Here is a 21,026-nt window from a genome sequence, read left to right on the forward strand (position 1 = left end):
GGCCCGGCGCCGCCGAGTACCCGGATGAAGGCCGCGGCCGACCTGGCGGCGGCGCGCAGGCGCGCTGCGGGCTCACCTGGCCTGCGGGACCTCCCCGCTAGAGGTTGGCGTGAGCGGCGGCGGCGGGGGCCGGGCCGAGACGGGCCGGGCCGGGCCGGGCGGGGGGCGCCAGGCTGCGTGTCGGCCCCGCGGAGCCCGGCCGGCAAGGATCGGACCGGACGGGACGGGGCGGGACGGGGCGGGACGGGGCGCAGCGCGGCTCGGGGCTGGGCACTTGCTTCTGCTGGGGAGCGGCGCTGCGAGCCATGAGGTGCCCGGGGCGGGGCCGGGCGGGCGGGTGCGGGGCCACGTCCCTGTCCCTGTCCCTGCCCGCGGGCGGGGGCGGTGGCGCCAGCTGCTGAGCTGGGCCCGGGCTGGAAGAGCGTGGCGTAGATAGCTGCGTGACTTGTATGTTACCCTTTTTCTTTTTTCCCTCTCCTTTTGGGGAACTTTGCTTTGTATGTGGGCCTTTTCAGAGCAAAATAACGCGGAGCCAGCGCGCGCTGCCTGCCCGTGTTTCCGCGCAGAAACGCGGGTGGCCGGGGGCGGCGGGCGCCGCGGGGCCTCCCGGCCGCGCCGAGGCGCTGCCGCTGCCGCGGGCTCGGCCCCTGCGTAGGCGCTCCGACTGTTGGTGTGGTGTTCCGGGCTGTCACTTCTGGTGATGAAGCGCTCGTTAGATTTCTGTCAGAAATATTCTTTGGTCCCCCCCACCCCCCCGCTAAATAAAAGCAAAACATGATTATTTATGTATTACCGGTGCCCTTCTCTTCACGCTAACTAGTTGGGTTGTGCCTTGTTTGCTTTCTCTGGCCACTGACTTCTCTCAGTTTAGGAAATGTATTTAGATACTTGGTCCTGATTCTGTTGGTTTTGCTCAGGTTAAATACTAGCTCCTTCAGTCACTAGCTGCCATGGTTTGAAAGTGGAGAGGAAGAACAGCCTAGGCAGAACTGGATCTATCTGAGTCGAGGTTTTTATTTCATGTTCTAAAGAAGTACAGTATTAATGTTTTAACTCCAATTATTAGCATATATTTCTTTTTTTTTTTTTACCATTTATTAGGTTATATTTGTACTAGATACTGAAAGTGTTACCTCTTAGTCATCATTTCGCCCACTTTCTGCTGGAAACTCTCAAAGTTATTTTGTCAATATTAGATATTACAGATAATATTAAGTCTTCAAATGAGGAAGAATCCCTGAACTTAAATACCTCAAATCCAGTTTTTGTCTCAATGATCCTCTTGTTTTATTTCTTCATTCAGAAATCGGAGATTGATAAACTTGCTAATATGTATGGGTGCTCATTCTATTTAGTGGATGGCGTATAGCTTGTAGGCTCAGAAGTAATCCTTTTGCGCTACTCAGCATTGGTACAAGAGTTAGAATACTGTATCTAGGTTTTTTTTAAACTGTTTTTTTTTGGCACCGTTTTTCAAGAAAAACATATGGACACACAGGTGAGAATCCAGAAGAAAGCAATAGATCTAAAACCAAGACAAGAATGGGGAAACTTAAAACCAAGAGAAGAATGGGGAAACTATGATCACTCTTCAAAGCAGTCAAGATTTGACCTTTAATCTTGGTTAAATAAACTTTTTGTGCAAATTAAGTCCTGAAGCCTACAAAGATTTGCAACACCATCCTCCTCTCTTCCCCTGTCTTGAAACGTACTTTTGAAGTATGTAAGTAATACTTAAGTAAAGTAGTTAATATTTAATAAAGACTAACTAATATTATCCATATATTGAGATGTTAAGCATGTACATAAGTCTAAAGGAAAACACAGTTTGGACTGATAATTGCATGAGCGTGTTAGACATATAAGGCTTCTGTTTCACTTTGTTCTTTTTATAAAATCTTTACCATCTTAAATAAGAAATGAGTATATACTCTTGCTTATGCTGTCCTCGATGGTAACGCTTGGGTTAATATCAACTGTAGCAGGACTGACTCTCAGAGTATTTGCGTTTGTTACTGATTTTCGGGGGTGTGTATGATTTATTTGAATAGAAGTAGATGCAAAGGTTATTTCATTTGCTTATTTTGAATTCAGCAAAGCATCACAGTCTTAATCAGGATTGTCAGTTTCACCGTCCTAAATTGTTGTGCAGATACACACAAAAAACCACTGATTGTGTTCTAATCTAGGTGAAGACAAGTTACTGTGTCCAGTTTCAGGAATGAAAGAGAGAAGGCTAGCAAGTACAGTACTCATAAGATCATGCCATTCTATGGGTGTTGCTTGAATCATCTAAACCTGCAGATCCAAAAAATCGAGTAGGACTGCTACTAGTAAAGCTCAGTAATTAGTGGTTGATATCATGTAGGTGTCAAATCTGTAAATTAAAAAAAAACAGGGCTGAAAGTGACCTTAAGACATAATCTCTGCCATCCTCCTGCTGCAAGGCACAATAAACTATTATGAAACCAACCCTCATGGATGCTTGTCTAACCTGTTCTTAAGGCCTGAAATAGAGATTCCACTCATTCCTCAGGCTCTCTAGTCTAGTCCTTAACTATTCTTTTTCAGCTGTCTAAATTTAATCCCTTTTGCTGCAATTTAGCCTACTTATTCAAAGTGAGTAAGGACAGTATTCCCTTTATCTTTGTGGCAGCCTTTTATATAAATGAAGACTGTTACCATGATTTTGTCCAGTCTTCTCTTCTTGGATTAAAGGCCCCAATTATTTCTGGTTTTGATCGGAATCCTGGAACTCAGGACCCTTTTTGTTGCTCCCCTTTAGCTCCTGTCCAGTCTTTCCACAACTCCTTGATTATTGTCTTGTTGACAATACTTCTGACTGTGCATCTCGCTATGATGCATGCCTTTCTGAACCTCATGAAATTTTTGACGTGTTCAACTTGTGATGCGCTCTATCGGTTTCTTTTCTACACAGCTATTACTGTCATTCTTCATTATGTGCAGCTGATTATTCTGCTTATTAGTTCTGCTAAGTGCAGAACTTTGTGCTTGTGTTTATGGAATTTATATATGTATAATTTTTTTCAGATAATTTAAAACTCTAGCCTTGACTTCCGTTGAGCTTGTAGCCTCTCTCAGCTTGGTGTCAACTGCAGATTCATCAATGTAATCTCTAATCAATCATCCAAAGGTATTAAAATACTTAATAGTAACAGATGAAGGAGACTCCTGAGGAATTTCAGTTGATACAAACTTTTGGTTTAGTAGTTATCCACTAACAGCTATCCTCTGAGTACAACCAATTTTGCACGAAATTCTTTCTAGATCAAATATCCTTATCTTAGAAAAACGTCAGGAAAGAAAATGTCAAAAACCTTACTGAAGTTAAGATCTACTGCTGTTATTCATGTTTATGATGCCTGTTATTCTGTCACAGATGGAAATTAAGCTGGTTTGATAAGTTGTCATAAACAAATTGTGTTGGCTATTATTTTTCACTCTGTTATTTTCCAGGTATCTGCAAATATTTTGTTTTATAACTTATTCCAATATTTATCCGGGAATTTTAATTAAGCTGACTGGTTGGTAATTTCAGGGCTTATCTCTTTTTTCATTATTTTTTAGGGAAATATGTTGTCCTTCTATTAGTTTTCAAAGAGAAGATTGTTTTATGCAGTAAAATTCTGAAATTGTGATGAATTTTGAATGGAGAATAATAGTAGCCTTTAAAAGAGAAGAAATGTTTGGCCCAGATCGCAATTTTTAAATGACAGCAAAGACAGAAGTCCAAAACTGTGCTACTGTAAGTCCTTGTTTGTCTGTTATGTATTGGAGGCACCTGAAAATTGTCAGTCTGCTTAGATTTTTCCTTGGGCACTGTAATTCTGCTCTTGTCTGTGCAGAAGAGTATCGCAGGTTAGACACTGCTGATCAGTTTATGCCTACCTCGCACCTAAGCATAACTGAGGATCAAACACTAGCCTTTTCATCTGTTTTAACAGTTTAATGCAATTGATGTACTCTGTGCAGTTCTAATGTGCCTGTAGACCTCGACTCTGTAAAAATGCAGTGATGCACAATGCTTTTAAAACATAGAGAAGTAGTTCTCCCCTTTATTTTATAACAGCCTCATGGTTAGACAATTCACCTGGAATTGAAGAGGGTGCTCCAGATCCTTCTCTTCTTCACATGCAGGTCATGCATTTCTCCATATTCCCTGCTGGGAGAGGAGAGGTTAGTTAAAGAAAGGGGAGTCGGGGGAGAAAGCCGCCAAATAAACTACCTGCACTTCACAAAGAAGGGTTCTTTGAGATGCATTGCTCTTTCATGTTTTCTATCAGCAAGCTGCGTGCAATTCTCTGCTTAACATACTGTTCGTTTAGAAACTCATTTTGAAATGTGTGGTTTCACTATAACTTCAGGCATTTTTTTTGTTGCTGTTCTTCCAGAAGTTTAACTTTCTAATACTGTATTTTGGATCCTACTTCAGGTGCTAATGACATCAAAGTTAGTTTTTGCAACAGTAAATGATGCAAGGACTCGGCTCCCTTTTGGAGACGCTGGGCTCATGCTATGTTAACTGCAAGCAACAGGAAGAGTCCCCCTTACTTTGAAAGGCACTGAGTCACGTCCCAGTTCCTATGTTATATTGCCTGGTTACTTAACTTCAAATGTTACTTTTAGTGATTCTAATATCAGTCTGACTGTATTCAAACCTCTGAGCGAGCATTCACCTAAAAATTATCAGCTGATGTATTTGCTGCACTCCTTTTCTCTCTTTTGTAAACAAAGCAGGAATTAATGATTTGAGATGCCGTCAGTGAATGCTTGAAAAAGATCAATTCTTAGCAATTCTTAATCTCAAAATGTAATATTCATCATTGCTATAAAAAAGCCTTTTCTACTCCAGATGTACAGTTTTCTTGTTGATGTATTGTTGATCTACTGTATAATGAGGAAGTCGGGAGGTTGTAGAAATGAGTTTCTGATTTACAAGTAACTCTGAGTAGCTCGCATTATGATTCCTCTACAGAACAGCGAGACAAAGGACATAAAGAACCTGTAAATCACATATTTGTATTCTCCTTTATTTGACTACTGAAAGTGTATGTACCTGCTAGGAAATGGCTCTTCAATTTCTTGGTGTAAAATCAGATCTTGGAGTGGAAGCTGCTTATGCTGTTTGCTTTAAGCCTAATTGCTTTAACAATACCTGCTGATTTGTCAAGAAAAAACCAAAAATATATTTGGTCTCATTATTTTACAAGCACTGACAGAATATAAAAAAAAGTCTCATCTGATCTTCCCATTAACAGTGGCATGTTTTATTTGGTTTTTGGTAAGAAATACAACCTTTGCTTTCTATAAATAAAAGTATGCCTAATCAACAAGGTAGCTGTTTCTAACTAATGATATATACCACACCTTCTTAATTGCATGACAAGCTACTGTAAATATCCAACTGCTTGAGATCTCTCTCAACTGCTTGAGATTTGCATACTTTCTGAGTATTGAGTGTTGCAGAAAATGGTGTGTTTCAGAGACTTACCAGGCTTCATAGTGTGAAATGGATCAAGTGACTGGTGGGTCATTTCTATGCCTAAATTTTACTGTAATGTCGGATATTTTACTTGTCTACATAATCTTAAAAATACATGGTTACCTGAGTGGTGCATGTTATTTTCCAGAGCTTTTGAAAGCTGCTAGATGAATCACAATAGAAAAATAATTTTCTGGTTTTTAACCCTATAAAATATATAGCACAGATAACTGTAGAGCTATGTTTTTGATTCTGCAAATGCATCAGCTTTTTTTCTTGTTTCACATGGGCTACATTTCTTTTTTTCTGCTGGCAATCTTTCCCAAAACAAATTGTTCTGCTCCCTTTCCCTCCATCCTCCCCCTTGTCCCCTAAAAAAACCTTTTCCACTTTTTTAATGCAGTTTTCACTGTTGGTAAGAGCTTCATCTGGAGTGATTGGACCTATGATGTTTTGTAGCAACTGAGTATCTATCCTGCAATTTTTATACTACTTTTTGTGTCTTATCCTCACAACGTATTCCCACAAGAGGCTTGCAGTTATTAGATTATTAATAATCATAAATTGACCCAACACTTACAAACATTTAAATATATGCTTAAGTATGGTCCATTTTACAACATACATGGTTACGTGGATTTAAATGCCAAGGACAGGCTGTTTCATCTGAATCGGTACTCTGGTTGCAAACGACTTGAGTTCCTCCAGAAGCAGTAACTGGGATAGATGAAATGTATACTATTCATAGTGTCCTGGAGATTACAAGGCTTAGAGTTAAGTCAGTTCTGAACAAGGACAGCTTGGTTCTTGGCCCTGTGCCCAGTGGACTGGGTTCCAAAAGCTGGTGTTTGCATCTGGAAAAGCTGTGTCCCGCTTTCATTTGTGAAGGAGCAAACCAAAACAATGCTCCTTCATAGAACTGTGTCCAACTGTACAGCTGAGCTGCTGAAGGTACCTCAGGATAGGATTTGGTTTTGTTTTTTGCCAACACCGTAAAGTGCAATCTCTTGCCAGTTGGCGTTATTTTGATTTTATTCCAAGAAAGCTTCTTCTATATGTCTTTAGTTTTGCCAGGCCCTGAGGTGCACATGGAAATAGTTTTGTTTAACTCTAGTTAGAAGTTGAAGAGTTCAGTATAAATTGATGACACTGTAGCCTGAAAGCTATTTTGAAATTTGCATTGGTGATTTAGAATGACTTGGTTTAACCTTTTGGGATTTTGTAGCTTTTAAGACTGAAGATTTTTCTCTTGTTATTCATTCCTTTAACAAAAAAATTTCAAGACAACTGTTTGTTCCTAAAATCCTAAAATAATGGTAAAAGTAACTTTAATGACATTAAAATCCATAGATAGAAATTGAAAATAAACTATTTGAAAATAATTGAATAATTCTGAGCATTGAAGTGCATTTTCTCCATTGCCTTTCTTAAAAAAAAAAAAAAAATCATGTTAACCACTCAATAATTGGCAAGCTAATTTCTATCAAGTGCTAATTTAAGTGGGAGCTGGCCCACAACACGTTTGATTTTTGCCAGCTGGTAGCCCGCAGTGAAGCCGACATTAAGAAATCATAGCTAATAAAGATGCAGAATCTTAAAGATCCTAGGTTTTAATGTATTGTAATTTACCCAAGCAGCAGAGGTCTATCTAATAATATACAGTTAAGCAAAGCATTTGCAGAGCATCTGGCCTCTATGACTTTGCACTGGAAAAAAGTCAAGAATACCTACGCTATCCTGTGCTGCTTTTTAATTTGTGAACTGAATTTTATAGCCAATCTGTAGCCACTTGTTTTTTGTTTGTTTTTGAAATTGTCTTTTTTTGTATGCCTTTCATCTGGTGAGCATAGGGTGACTGTACTTTTTTTTCTGCCAAGAAGTACCCTTCTGTCCCCTTTGGCATGAGTTTAAAACAATTATAAACTAAATATGTAAATCAAAGGATGTATTTCTTTTTCGATATTAGTCTCTGATTGGGTTATAGAGAGAGCTCTTTCAGTCTCATTTATTAAGGCAATCCAGCGAAATTTCTTTGGCTTCCTCTCGTATTCTATATGCTATCTTCCCTTGATCATACTGTTAAGGTTAGAGTTCATCTTCCCTAAATACATTGCACTGCAGCTGGATAAAGTATTCCAGATGTGGTCTTACAAATACTTTCTACAATAGCATCAAAACCTCTCTCTCTCTCTCTCTCTCTCTCTTTCTACGGAAAATACTTTCCCTAATATAGTCTAGGGACTTTTTTTTCCCCCAACGTCTATGTAATGCTGACTCTTGGTATTTCTTTGCTCACTGAAGTTCTCATCCTCTTGCCTTGGCAAGTCTATAAATACCCAATTTATAGCAAAACTATTAGTCACTAAACTTCATGTGCATCATCGTATATTTTACACTGCATTTTTGACCTTGCTCCTATTAACTCTGGTCTTCAAGGTCATTCAGTTCTTCCCATGCGATATGCTGATTCTTCTCTGTTTTATTTTCCAGCAGGTTCTATCAAGACATTTCAACTTCTGTGCCATGGTCATTAATGAAATATCTTAAACAAGACTGCATCAGCATTAGTGATCTCCGCTGAATCTGATATCACCTTCTTTCCACAGTCTGTTGCTCTCTCTTTTTTTAACCAGGTTTAGTCATGTTTCTATTTTTATACTGTTCCATATTCTCCCCAGCTTCAGGGATTATTTCATCTGTGGCACAATGTCAGATGGTTTACTTAAGTCCAGTTGGATGAGACGTACAATATTTCCTCGATTTTTAAAAAATAAACTATGAAAAAAAAATACCAGGTTAATCCTATAAGACCTGCATTTTTGCCGTTATTGAAAACTGAAACAAATTATTACTTTGTTTGAGGAACCATACTAAATCATCTGTAATCCTTCCTTCTGTCTTCACTGTGTATGGGTGCCACTTTTTTCCTTTGCTCTCATGTTACACATAAAGCTGAAAAGCTTTTTCTTGTTTATTTTCATATTATTTGCATGCTCTAATTCCCTTTACACCTATCTCTGCCCTTTCTGACATCTTGGATGCTCCTTTCTTTGCCAGCGTTTTTCTGCACCTGGAACTATGTCGTCTTTTGAAGTAGCTATTTACTGGTGTAGACTCTTTCCTGAGAGCCTGTCTTCCTTGTTTGAGAAGCGGTTCCCATGTACGTTTATCCACTCCTGCTTGAAGGAAATTCCATTCAGAAACTCATTCAACTAATCGTCTCAAACTACGTTTTTTTTCCCCGTGACCGTTTCTCTTGCAGTGATGCAGGTAACAACTCCTGTATGCGGATGGCTGTCTCGGCGGCCCCTTCTCGGCGAGATCTTTAACCCCGGCGGCTCAGGCTGCTCCTTCTGCCTCCGCCTTTTAATTAGCCGTTAGTCAGAGCAAAGTCGCGGCGGTGCCGCGGCCCATCCGGCCCTCTCGCGCCTGCTGCCTTCAGTCCTGGCGTCGCCGCGGCGGAGAGGCCCCGGCCTGCGGCGGGCGGAGAGCCGCCTCGGCAGCGCCTGCACCCCGCTGACGGCGCAACCCCACGGCTGCGGCCCTCGGTCCGCGCGGGAGGCGGAACGGGCGAGCCCGCCTCTCCTGGCGGGCGGGGCGGCGCGGGGCGGGGCCAGAGGCCGCCCGGGGCGCGGCGAGCCGGCTCGCGGCGTAACGCTGGCGCCCTCGCCGCAGGTGGGAGCCGGGAGGCCCCGCGGCGCGAGGGGAACAGGCCTCCGGGGGCAGAACACTCGTGCGCTGAGGCGACGCGGCGAGGGCGGCGGGCGGCGGGCAGCGGGCAGCGCCGCCCCCCGCCCGCCGCCGCCTCGGCCCAGCAGGGGGCGCGGGGCGGCGCAGGCGCGGCCCGGCCCGGCAGCGGCGCCTGACGGAAGGAGGGGAGGGGCGCGGCGCGGCTGCGCTTTGCGGGCTGCTGTAAAGCAGCGCCGAGTGTCGCGCTGCGCCCAGAGAGGGAGCGGCGGCGGCGGCGGGGGCTGCGCAGCAAACAAAACCTCGCCCGCCTGGCCGTGTGTCAGCGGGGCGGGCGGCCGGCCGGCCGGGGGCAGAGGCGCCGCCGAGCCGCTGCAGGGAGGCGCGGTCCGGGGCGCAGCGGAGGGGGCGGCCGCGGCGGCCTGCGGGCCGCGCCAGGCGAGCGGCGCGGGGTCCCTGCGGTTCCCGCTGGCGCCGCTTCCTCCCCGCCGGCCCTGAGCGGGCCGCCGGCGGGAGCCGCCTCTTCCCCCTTGGCCTCGGGGTCTCAGGTACGGGGCGCGGAGGGGGCCGGGGCCCGCGGGGCATTGCCTGCGGGCGGGGGGGCCGGGGCCGCCCCTCCGCGGCGGGGCTGCCGCAGGGCGCAGGGGCAGGGGCAGGGGCAGGGGCAGGCCGGCCGGCGGAGGGACCTTCGCCGCGTCTTCCTCAGCGCCTCGTTGACGCACAGCACAAAATCCTCGCTGCGGGAGGCTGTACCGCTCCTTTGGGTTTTGTCTCCTTGAAAATTGGTCGCAACGTTTCTATTACGAAATTGAGTTTTATTCGCGTGCGTAATAATGTTTAACGTAGCGGCGTTCGTTTTGGTCACGAAGGCTGGTGATCCGTTTTTTAGTGCGTACGGAAAAAAATCGTTGTTAGATGCGTTTTGCCTAATAAACAAGGAAGCAATGCTTGTTGAAGAGTGTAGGCCGGGATCTTCAGAGGTATATAGGTTTGTGTCTCTCAGAGAAATCAGAGAGCGTTAAGTATCTATATGCTCTTTGAGTACTTGCGTGTAGGAAGCCGGGGCTGAGCATACATTTGTGGTGTTTTTTTTTTTCTCCTTTGGGTGAGCTCTTCCATGGCTTGAAAGGATTACACATGAGCAAGGCCTCTCTGCTGTATCTGGTTGAATGATATGCTAAATTCCTGACACTCAAATACCCTCACAAAGAATACATAATGCAGAAGGTATGGTGTTGCCTTAGTAGCCCAGCTTGACTTGATCTTAACATGACTCCTTCAGAAACTAATCTTTAATGAAAAGATAAAAATTAACCACTTAGTGGGTATACCTAAGAAGCTTTTATCATGGTGGCATATCTGTATTGTAAATAATATTGCAAAATTATGTTTTTAGGTGGTGAAATAAGGCCTCTGTCTCTTTTTTTTTTTTTTTTGTAACTCATGGAAAATTCCAATGGTATGTTAATCATGGGTAGTTACTAAAAAAATTTTTGATGAAAATACATATAAAAAGATTTGGAATGTTTTGTAACTTCTTAAAATGAAAACTAAAGCTTCTAATAGACAACACGCCTGTAGTTCTAGCTATCAAAGTACTTTTCCATCAACTTAAACATTTCTACGTGTCTCTCTCTTGACTGGAGGGACTACCTGAGGCCAAAAAAGCTGTTAGCCAAGATTATCCCTAGTTCAGATTGTACTTCCACACACGTACAAGGGTTGATAGCAAAAGATGTGATCTTGGTTCATTTGGTAAAGTGGACATCTGGTCACCTGTCTCATGTTTTCATCCACGATATAAAATGACCTGCCATTGAAGTCATAGGAAAGGCTGTGTGCACGTTTGCATTTCACTTTACTTGCATAAGGACGTAAGACACCAAGCTTCCTATTTTTAAAACTCTTGAAGTCTCACATATTTAAACGTCTAACATGATGGTTGTAGCCCTGGCTGCAACTGCTGCACTTATGTCTAGTGTGGGAGGGGAGGGGTAACAGCTCTAAGTATTCATGCATGTTTCAGATGCCCTTTTAAAATTTGAATGGGAACATTCTGACTTTTCTAAAGAGTGTTTTTTAGTCAACAGTGGCTTTCAAAAAAATATATTAGGAATATGTGATAACTGATTCATGATCTGCGTTTTTTCTTCAGATTAATAACTTTGCAAAACTGCTTAACCAGATCATCTGTAACCAAGTCTGATCTTTCAGTGGAGGTGGGCATGTTGCAATAGCAGTCACTGTGTTTTTTCAAGATCAAGATTCTCTCATTTCAGTTGTTTATATCTCTAAAGGTGAAGATTCTCTGCTGAGAAAACTTAGCTGATGGTGTGCTGCCTCCTGTGCCTCCCCGATGAATTGCAGGGGCTGAGTTGTCAAGCAATTGAATAAAGGGGGAAAAGCTGGGGGGAGGGAATCTTAATTCACATGTAAACAATGCTGGCAGTACAGAGAGAGATGGATTTGCCCTAGGCAGATGCTGTATAGAGATTTCCCAACAGCTTTACTAATGCACGACCTGCTTTAGGTCAACTTTATCATCCTGATCTGCTCCAACTGTTTGCACATCAGTGAAACTGAGAAGAGATTTATAAACATGCATATTGAATAATACTCTATAGTATTTATGTGCAACATAGGAATAGGATAATTACTCCCCGTCATTGTCCCTTAAGCTTTGTCAGTACAAATCACAGTGGTCAGCAGCTGCCAGTGGTCAGCAGCTGCTCTTAAAAGAAACGCCAAACGCGTCCTTAACTTCAGCCTTCAGCGTTTGTGATGGAAAATACACTGGTAAGCTTTCTTCAGAAAACCAAGTCTAAGTTGAGGCGTAATTTTTACATTAGTGGGTTAATGTCAGTCCTGAGGGAGACCCCTAATGGAGCAGAAGGGAAGGGAGAAAAGGAGGATGTTCCTTTCACTAAGACAGCTTTTCTGATTATTTTGCTATTACATAGTTTATGCTATTTGGAAAAGCAGTTAAGGTGATTTGAAGTCATGTCTTGGTAAATTTTTTCTCAGTGAAGTTTCTTTTGAGAAGGCTAGTCTAAGACTTTAATAGCAGGAGACTTCCTTCTGTGTGTTTTTTGCCAGTAAAATGCAGTTCTAACACCTAGCTTCTGTCAACAGTAAGATATTTGCTTTTACCCACTGCCACTTGGCCCTAGTGGGTGAAGAGAGTGGAGAAGTCCCTGCTGCTCTGTCCTCCCTCAGTAAACTGGTGGGTCTGTTTGGATTAATAACTGCAGAATCTCCCACTGCTTGCAGCTTCCTTGAAGAACAGCATGAAATTGTCCCAATGGTTAATTTCATAATTCTCACTTGCAAGGTTCTTATTAGCAATCACGGCAAGGATCATGTCTGCCTTTGCTCCTCAAAGCTTCATCAGCAAGTGTTTGCAAAATGACGCTGCGTAAGAACGCTGGCATGTATCCGAAAGGTCAAAACTGCCAGAAAGACTAACAAATATATATATTTTTAATTTGATGGTTATGTAATTCAGAATTTTTCTTGCTGGTTCTGGAAACAATACTCTTAAAGATGGTTGAAGGAGAATACCTATTTAAGATCTTAGGTTCCAATAAAAGAATATATTTTGCCCTTCTTTTATAAAACTACAACTCCTTATTTCCAGATTCACTGCTGTCATGTTTGTCTTGGAGTTCACTGAAGCCAAAACATTCCTGATTGCCAAATCATAATGCTTATGTCTTAAAACCATGATTTACATAGTGTTAGTTTAGTTAAGTGAGTTTAAGCCTAGGACAGAGCAAAGAAATGTCTAGACTGAAGAATGTGCTTGTGAACACCATGTATGTCAAATCCACCTGCTTGCATACGTTATGCAAAACCCAAGTACATTCCTTGCCCAAATGGATATGGGCATGTTAATGCTTCGCTGACACTTGATTGATGCTAGGGTTTCTATGGATGTCGTGCTATCTTGGACTGATTCTTAGTAGATTGCAGGAGAACTTATTTGTCATTCATAGGACTCCATGCAGGATTGTTCTTAGCCTGCCAGCTCATCTAGCTGAGGCACTTCCAGCTGCGCATGCTCAATGTATTTTGTCTATTCCAGCTGGAACTAGGCCATAGATCCAGTCCGAGGGAAGAGCTTGTCTGCTTGTAGCTGTTCAGTTGCTGGATTATATTAAAAGATCCATGAGAAAGTGACGCAATTTCAGTAATCTGCCCCTAAGAAACAGTGATGGTCTCAGAGATGAATGCTAACATGATGAAACGGGCGTTTTGCATCTACTGTATAGGTGGACTAAAGTTTCTGCTGCAAGATCATTGTTATACTGATCAGAGGTGCATGAAGAAACTGACCTTGTGGCCTCTGGGAGGAATTCTTCTAGAACATGAAATTAAGGAAACTGTGCTGTTCCAGAGGTTGGTTACTGTTGCGTCTGCAGTTAGTTAGTTTGGTCTGAAGTTGCCTTTGAGATGTCTTTGCAAAGGTTAGTAAGATTAGTATGGTACATGAAATAACTGATTCGTTTCACTTTGAGAGTAGACCTTCTAGACTCTGACTACATGAGTGCCAGTGATGCTTCCTAGGACTGGCTGCATAGAGCAAGTGAGCCTGCCTGCTTTGCTCCAGCTCATGGAGCGGTACCACTCCTCTGCAAAGTGTAGGCAAACTCTTCCCTCTGGGCTGAATGTAATGGAGTGTATTTGGGAGACCATGGACAAGAGCCTCTCTCTGGAACATTATCATGCAGCTAATAATTCTACCCGTATTATTCTGGCATTCTGTACGTTTCTGCATGGCAAAAGATAAGCATTCGGCTGAGAGAATTCTCAAGTAGTTTTCTCATCTGAAAATCAGAGTATCTGACATTGTGCCTGCATTAAGGCAAACAAAGGAAGTGGGGAGTGGTTTGTATAGGTACTTCATATCATCCTCTGAATAAAGAAAGATGTGTTTGACGCTACATAGTGTCAGTGCATACATAGCATAATTGTGAAATATGTGATGATTACTGCTGTGTACAGATGCACAGTACTTTAACAATCAAATTGTTTTTCCTTTTCCAACAAGAATTAGAAGGCCAATATGTTATTTTTCTAAGCAATAATTGAAAACAAGTTTTAGAAGAGCACTGTTTGTCTCATTTTAATTAATTGGTGAAAACAAAGAACAATTAGACATGAAGAACAGTGCAATAAAGTTTCAAAATCTGATTACGCTTGTTTTATTGATAGTAAAACTAAACACTGGATGCTTGCTCCCATGTATTGTGTGGGGTTGTCTGTGCTTGATAGGGAAGAAGTGAATAGGGCACCACTGCCCCTTCTGGGCTGGAAGTGGTGTTTTCATGAACTGCTCCAGAGTTTTCTATTTGTGTTGGAGCAGGGTATGATAGCACTGAGACTTGATCTTCATGGGATTGTAGTGGGGGTGCAACTTCTCCAGTGGCTCTAAGTTTCTTGTCAATCTCCTTTTATGTCCCAGGATTATTCCTGAATCAGTCTCATTTGACTCTCTGCCACTGAGAAACGGAAATAACAGTAATTTGAGGTTGTCTCCCTTTTAATAAAGGTCTTGCACAACTTTTTCTCTAAGCTTTTTCCTTATCCAATTTCTTGGTGTCTTGATTCATCTGATGGAAGAGCATTGCCAAAAAGAGTAAAAAAAATCTCATTTTAATGAGAACAGAAATAATGACTGTTGGCATTCCAGAATGCTGCTTGTGCACTACTTTCATTTGCTGGTCCATTCTTAAAGCTTTCGATAGCTGAATTTGCCGGTTCACATACCTACTGTGGTAGGAACCGTATACAAAACATATTTAAGATTTCCGTGTGCATACCGGGTCTCAACAGAGAAATTTTCTCATGAAGATGGTAAGACCAGTATTAGTTTATCAGAATGAAAATGACTTTAAATGTAAAATCTGATAGAAGTTACGTATTAGTAAAGGGAATTAATTTTACAAGTTAGTGGTGGTTTCTGTTAGCGTATGCAAAGAGAAAATAATTAGGAGTGAGTAAAGGAAATTAAAGGAACTACAAATGCAACTAATAGAAAATTCTCTTGCAAAACTCTTCAATAACTTCTCCAGCTGGGTATCATTTTATACATAGGCAACTTAGATAAAGGGTCTGAGATAATACAGAAATATTCTAGAAGTGGAAGTTGCTCTATACTTGCTATGATGATGGTATGTCTGCCAGCTTTTGGTAGCCTCAAGAGCTGTCTTATGCGGACTTCTTATCCAAGGTTAAGCCTAGGGGCCCATGTAGATATCGGAGTTGCGTGTTAAATGCATTCAGGTTCTGTGTAGTGGAGAGTGCATAAGGGCACCGGGCAAAATTACTGTGTTTGTAGTGAGAGCGGAGGGGGGAGTTGTAGAAGGGGGAAAACGCGCTGCTAACTTCATATATACAGTTTTTTTGTATGCTGCTTTTCATCAGGTTGTCTAGAGCTCCAGTCAAATGCAAGATATTCAGTGTATAGGCTTTTGGCTAGCGAGGTTTAGTGAACTGAACTGGTGAAGTGAAAGGATGCAGGAGTTGTATACTCTTTATGAATGTGAATCTAGTCATACCCTTTAGAGAGGGACTTAGAATAAGCATTTTATTTATAGTTTTCTGATACCTGTCTGAAGTAAAGACTGAATGAAGGGCTTTATATATTCTTTAAGCCACCTTAAGATATTGACTCTGCAAGTAAATAGGCACATGTTTTAAGAAGGAGGAATGCTTCTATGCTGATTGAACTTATTTATTACCTCTTGTTGCTTTTGAAAAAACTGCTCAGGACTACTTTTAATTAATGGGAGATTTTGTAGGATCTTTTAATAGCAGATGATCTCATTCTGCTTGGTGTTAATTGTTTGCATAGTATTTTTGTAGTCACACTAACTTTAAGATAGACTTTAGGAGAAAAAGCATTGGACTTTTATGGATATTATGGATATTATGGATATATGAATATGGATATTTCTTGCACTTAAAATACTTGGAATGGATTGGGATCTAATTAAAAGGTAAGCTCTTTAAAAAGTCATGGTTTGAAGAATTGTTTTCTGTGGCCATCACTGATTATTCTACTTCCCATTTCTCGTTTTTCATCTGCAAAAAAAAAAAAAAGTCTCACTGCTTTGAATTTAGGTTTTTGGCTCTGTAAAAATGATTATCTTAAGGTAGTGTTCTTAGATTAAATTTAAAATAAAAGAACCAACTTTTTCTTTCTTAATCATATGATCTTCCTGCCTTTTTAGGCCAGATCTTTAGTTTAAAGGTTTGTAATAGCATTTCTAAATAGTGAGTGAATGGATTATTTGTAATTGTTGATTGCTACCATTCTGTTCAAAACACGCTCCCATTTAAGCTGTTGTGTAATTTTTAATCAGAAGCCAGCAGCTCTCCATGAGTAAGCAGTCCTTCGAGCTCTGTGTTGGTTAGCAGAAATGTATGATTTTTTTTTTGATTGCTCACTTAGTTCTAAGTTACAGTGGACTTATCAATGCTTATTTGACTGGAAGTATACAAAATATTTGAATGTGAGTTAGCTGGCTATTATATTCAGGTTGCTTGTTAGACTAAAAGCAAATAAACAACGTTTCAGGTGCACTGGGATTTATTGTATGGTGGTTTGGTGTTTTTTGTCATCCTGAAGTAGTTTGAGGTTTCTCAAAGTGTAAGCTTTCTTGCTTTATTTTGAATAGCTCTATCTGTACCTTATAAAGCAAATGGAGCTTATACAAAGGTAATTAATTACCGATGTGAAGCTCTACATTCTGAATGTAGAGATTTCTACAGTAGAGTTTAACAGTAAAACAGGAAAAAGTGGGGTGGGAGGATCCAGTGAGTAGAACTGAATCCTTTGTAAGCTAGCTGCTGATTGTGCTGGCATAATGAGAAAACACTATTTTTATTCAGATTTTTATTTCTTGAGAAAGCTTTAGAGTTAAATAAAACTGTGTTCATTTATCATGTTAAAAGGACAGGAAACTGTCATGAACAAGCTGGATATGTAGTATAATACATCATGGACTGTGGAAAGATTTGACTAAGTGTTATACTTCTATGGAACAGTGGTGCATAAATACTGTACAAAAAATACTGCCTTAAGGTGACCTTGTGAGGATTACAAAAAGACTGTGCTCCTTGTTCTCTGTATGCATGTAACAGGCTTGAATTCTGATTTCCTATGCTTGTCTGAAATACTACAAAATGGAATTCTAGGTCTTAATTTTTCCAAAGAGAGATGGTGCATATATGGGGGTGTGCACAGACTTAGGCAGGAGCATGAGACACGTGTATTTTCCCTCAGGCATTGAAAACCTGAGTTGTCAGGAGCAGAAAAGGGTAGATATCAGAAACTAAAATTACTAAAAGTTTCTTCATTTGCCATGAAAACTTAAAACACTATTATTCCAATTTCCCCCTGCCTTCTCCCCAGATTTGCAGCTTTATTTTCAGTCCTGGAGAAGAAGATAGATTACATAGTGCATTCCACTTAAATTTATTGCAGTTTTAAAAAAAAAAAAAAAAAAGAACACTGTTACACCATGGACAGCTTTTAACGCCTGTACATAAGAAATCTCATATTGCGTATTCTGCTTTGATGAAGTGAAAGTAAGAACCTGTGCATGTTGAATTTCTAACTCTTCTTGTCAGGATATACGCCCTCAAATATTTAGTCTCATAGTCCAATTTGTATGCAGTTAGCTTTCAGCTTACCGATATCAAATACACGTAACTGCTGTATTTCCAGTGGGGGCGGGGGGGGGGGAATGACAAACAAATAAAAAACAAACACTTTCTTAGATACCATTTGATACAGATCTCACATTTAACAGTAATTGTTAGGAGTATCTGCAGGACTCCCAGTGAGAACATCCAAATGGATCTTTTCAGCTAGGGTACTAGGATCCTCAAGATTCTTGACCCATTTGGGAAGCTCCAGTGGACTTAAGGGCTTCTTTAGCTAATAGTGTTGCAGCATTTGTGCCTTTTGCAAAATTTTTATTCCAGACTACTTCACTTGAAGAATTATTTTAACTGGTTATGGCTATGAAGAGAACAGACACTGGAATATCACTTCAGTTTATATCCATTGCAAACTCTGAAAAGTCATACTAAAGAGTCTGTGAGGAGCAACTAACTCACAGCTGCTCCTTAAAGCATCAGTATATGGAAACGTTGATGAGACTACAGCACAGAGTCAAAATCTTGTGTTGATTTAGTGTTCTATGATTTGCTGTAAAGTGAACAAGAGCATTAAGTACTAGCAACAAATATAAGAAAGTGTGAAAAACTTGAAGTAATTTGGAGGTGCAGGCAGAAGATCACTGAGCTGAGTAGATACTACTACTTAGCCTACCATAGACCATGCTGTTGCTGCGTTAGACTCTTTCATGGCTTTATGGATATTCCAGCTGTGCTGCTTGAGAATCCTCATTTCCACATAAGGTATAGTTACACATGCATTTCTTAAGTAGCCTTCTGGTCATTCTGTACAGCCTGCTTTAAGCCAGATACAGCTGTTTGTGTGCTTATATGATGAATCAGATTGGTATCTGATTTGGTTTGGAGATGTATTTTTCAGATGGGTCACTTCTACAGTTTGGTACAGCGATTGGCTGCATAAATATTTCTGCCAAAAGAGCACAGGAGATGTTTCTTCAAACTTGGCGGAGGAGAGGGGAGAGGGAGCACTTAACTGCTTAGAGTAGTAAGTGTCAGATGTCTACTCTGGCTTTATTCATCTGAGGCACAAATAAGCAATACTACTCTGAGTAAAAAGTCCTTCCGCTCTTATTGCAGTGGAACGAGATACTTTTGTCACTTTCTTTTGGGTATTTAAACAGAAGGCAGAGGTGCTAGACGAAGCAGACTGAGAAAGCTGCGTATGTTACTGAGGTTATTGTTGCTCTCAAAAGTCTTCCAGTACAAAAGTATTTCTTTGGAATAGTCTTCAGAGGCTAGTGTTGTTGCATGTTGTGACAGCCTATGGTTTTGACAGGGAGGGGAACTTCCCAGGCCCCAGCAATTAAAGGAACTTGTGCTATGATGCGCTCAGTTTCTGTTAGAGGAGGGACTCAAAAATACATGGACTGAAAATAGTGGTGTCTATACGCTGCTCTACACCATCAATGTAATTGTTTTTCTAAAAAGAAACCTACAAAAACATTCTATTAATTTACCCCAAAATAGTGAGGTTCAAATGTCTCCTGTTTTATTCCTTTACTTATCAGAAAATAATCGTGACTGATTTTTGCAGCTCAGTTGTCACCACACTACAATATCTATGTATGTGAGGTATTGACATGTATTAGTTTTCTATGGAACAAGAAATTCTGATGTTGAGAAATACCCTAGACCTTTTTAAAAAACAAGAAAAACAAAAACCTTTGCGAATAGAGTTGAAGAAAACTATCCATATATGTGGCTATAGGGGAAGACATAGGCCTCATTAAGCACAATTTAGCTGATGGCTAAATATTGAATCTATTTAGCTTAAGTTTATGTGACTTATATAAACAGTCTGTAAAACTCTCGTGCTTAAGCATTGATAAAAGGTTATTCTGCAGTCAGGATACACTGATGTTTCCTCTGTGGAAGTGATAGAGTGTATATTTTTGCTGACTACAGTTTAAGAACTCTTAAACGCAATCTATAAGAGTTCTGTCTTATTTCAAAATAAAGTTGTCAAGCAGTATTCTTAATATTGTCATGAAATAGTTGTTTTTCAGTTACTGCTCTTTTATTTTTCCCACTGGGTTATTAGTCTAAGCAGTGAATGACTTTTCTATTATTTTAGTTTTGCTCTTGTTTTTCTTAATGCGTATCTGTGTTTATTTCTAGGCCTTTCTTAAAACTCTCCATGTCTAAATGGACTCCTGAATGTAATATAGTCTATACTTTAGAAGCGGATATGAAGAGTGAAGTTCCTTCTGATGCACCAAAGAGACAGGAGAGTCTGAAGGGGATCCTCTTGAACCCTGAGCCTATTGGGGCAGCCAAAAGCTTCCCTGCAGAAGTTGAGATGATTGCCAGTAAAGTAGGGAATGAGTTCTCTCACTTATGTGGTGATTCTCAAAAGCAGAAGGACATGAATGGCAACCGTACAGACCAAGACAAAAGTATTGTGGTGCGAAAAAAACGCAAGAGCCAGCAGGCTGGTCCTTCATATACTCAAAATTGTCCTGATAAAGAAAACCAAGGAATCTTAGGTTTACGACAGCATCTAGAAACACAGAGTGAAGACAATGATTCTTCTTTTAGTGACTGTATCTCTTCGCCTTCATCTAGCCTGCATTTTGGAGACTCTGACACAGTAACATCTGATGAAGAAAAAGATGCTCCTGTCAGGCACCCTCAGGCAGTGTTGAATACTACAGGTAGAACTCATAGTGCAAGGTCACAAAAGTGGCCTCGGACTGAGGCAGATTCTGTACCTGGATTATTAATGAAAAGGCCCTGTTTTCACAGCAGTTCATTAAGAAGGCTTCCATATAGGAAGAGATTTGTGAAAACTAGTTCCTCTCAGCGGACCCAAAACCAAAAAGAACGAATTTTAATGCAGAGGAAAAAACGAGAAGTGTTAGCTCGAAGAAAGTATGCTTTACTACCCAGCTCTAGCAGTTCCAGTGAGAATGACCTCAGTAGTGAATCTTCCTCCAGCTCGTCTACTGAAGGGGAGGAAGACTTATTTGTATCACCTGGTGAAAGCCATCAGAACAGTACAACTGTTCCTTCAGGTAAAACTGAATTCTTGAGATATTTCTGTTAATGAGTTATATTGTGTACAATATGCTTTCTTTATAGGTGCTTTGGAGCAGTTGTCTGTGTGTTTTTGAAGAACTTAGGTTGC

The 21,026-nt window shown here is 41.0% G+C and overlaps 1 protein-coding gene and 1 long non-coding RNA gene across 13 annotated transcripts in view; one reads left to right on the plus strand and one right to left on the minus strand.

Moving 5' to 3' along the window:
* The first annotated feature begins 19 nt into the window (after window positions 1–19).
* RNF111 (ring finger protein 111) overlaps window positions 20–21,026 on the plus strand; it is a 65,081-nt gene continuing 44,074 nt past the window's right edge. For 2 of the 12 annotated variants that reach the window (XM_068959102.1, XM_068959105.1), the window contains exons 1-2: window positions 9,122–9,178; window positions 20,018–20,913. In XM_068959102.1, the coding sequence (XP_068815203.1) occupies window positions 20,037–20,913 (877 nt within the window). In that variant the 5' untranslated portion in view covers window positions 9,122–9,178; window positions 20,018–20,036. Of the gene's footprint in view, window positions 104–9,121; window positions 9,179–9,605; window positions 9,739–11,923; window positions 16,192–16,247; window positions 18,885–20,017; window positions 20,914–21,026 lie in introns of those variants that run through there. The other 10 variants (XM_009681458.2, XM_009681461.2, XM_068959104.1 and 7 more) reach the window with 9 other exon arrangements.
* LOC138068946 (uncharacterized) lies at window positions 1,073–9,060 on the minus strand. The gene is made up of 2 exons (XR_011143836.1): window positions 4,112–9,060; window positions 1,073–2,377 (listed from the first exon to the last, which is right to left on the minus strand). It is a non-coding gene; the product is annotated as an uncharacterized lncRNA (long non-coding RNA).

This window comes from Struthio camelus, chromosome 12 (genome assembly GCF_040807025.1).
Source record: "Struthio camelus isolate bStrCam1 chromosome 12, bStrCam1.hap1, whole genome shotgun sequence".
Classification (NCBI taxonomy): Eukaryota; Metazoa; Chordata; class Aves; order Struthioniformes; family Struthionidae; genus Struthio; species Struthio camelus.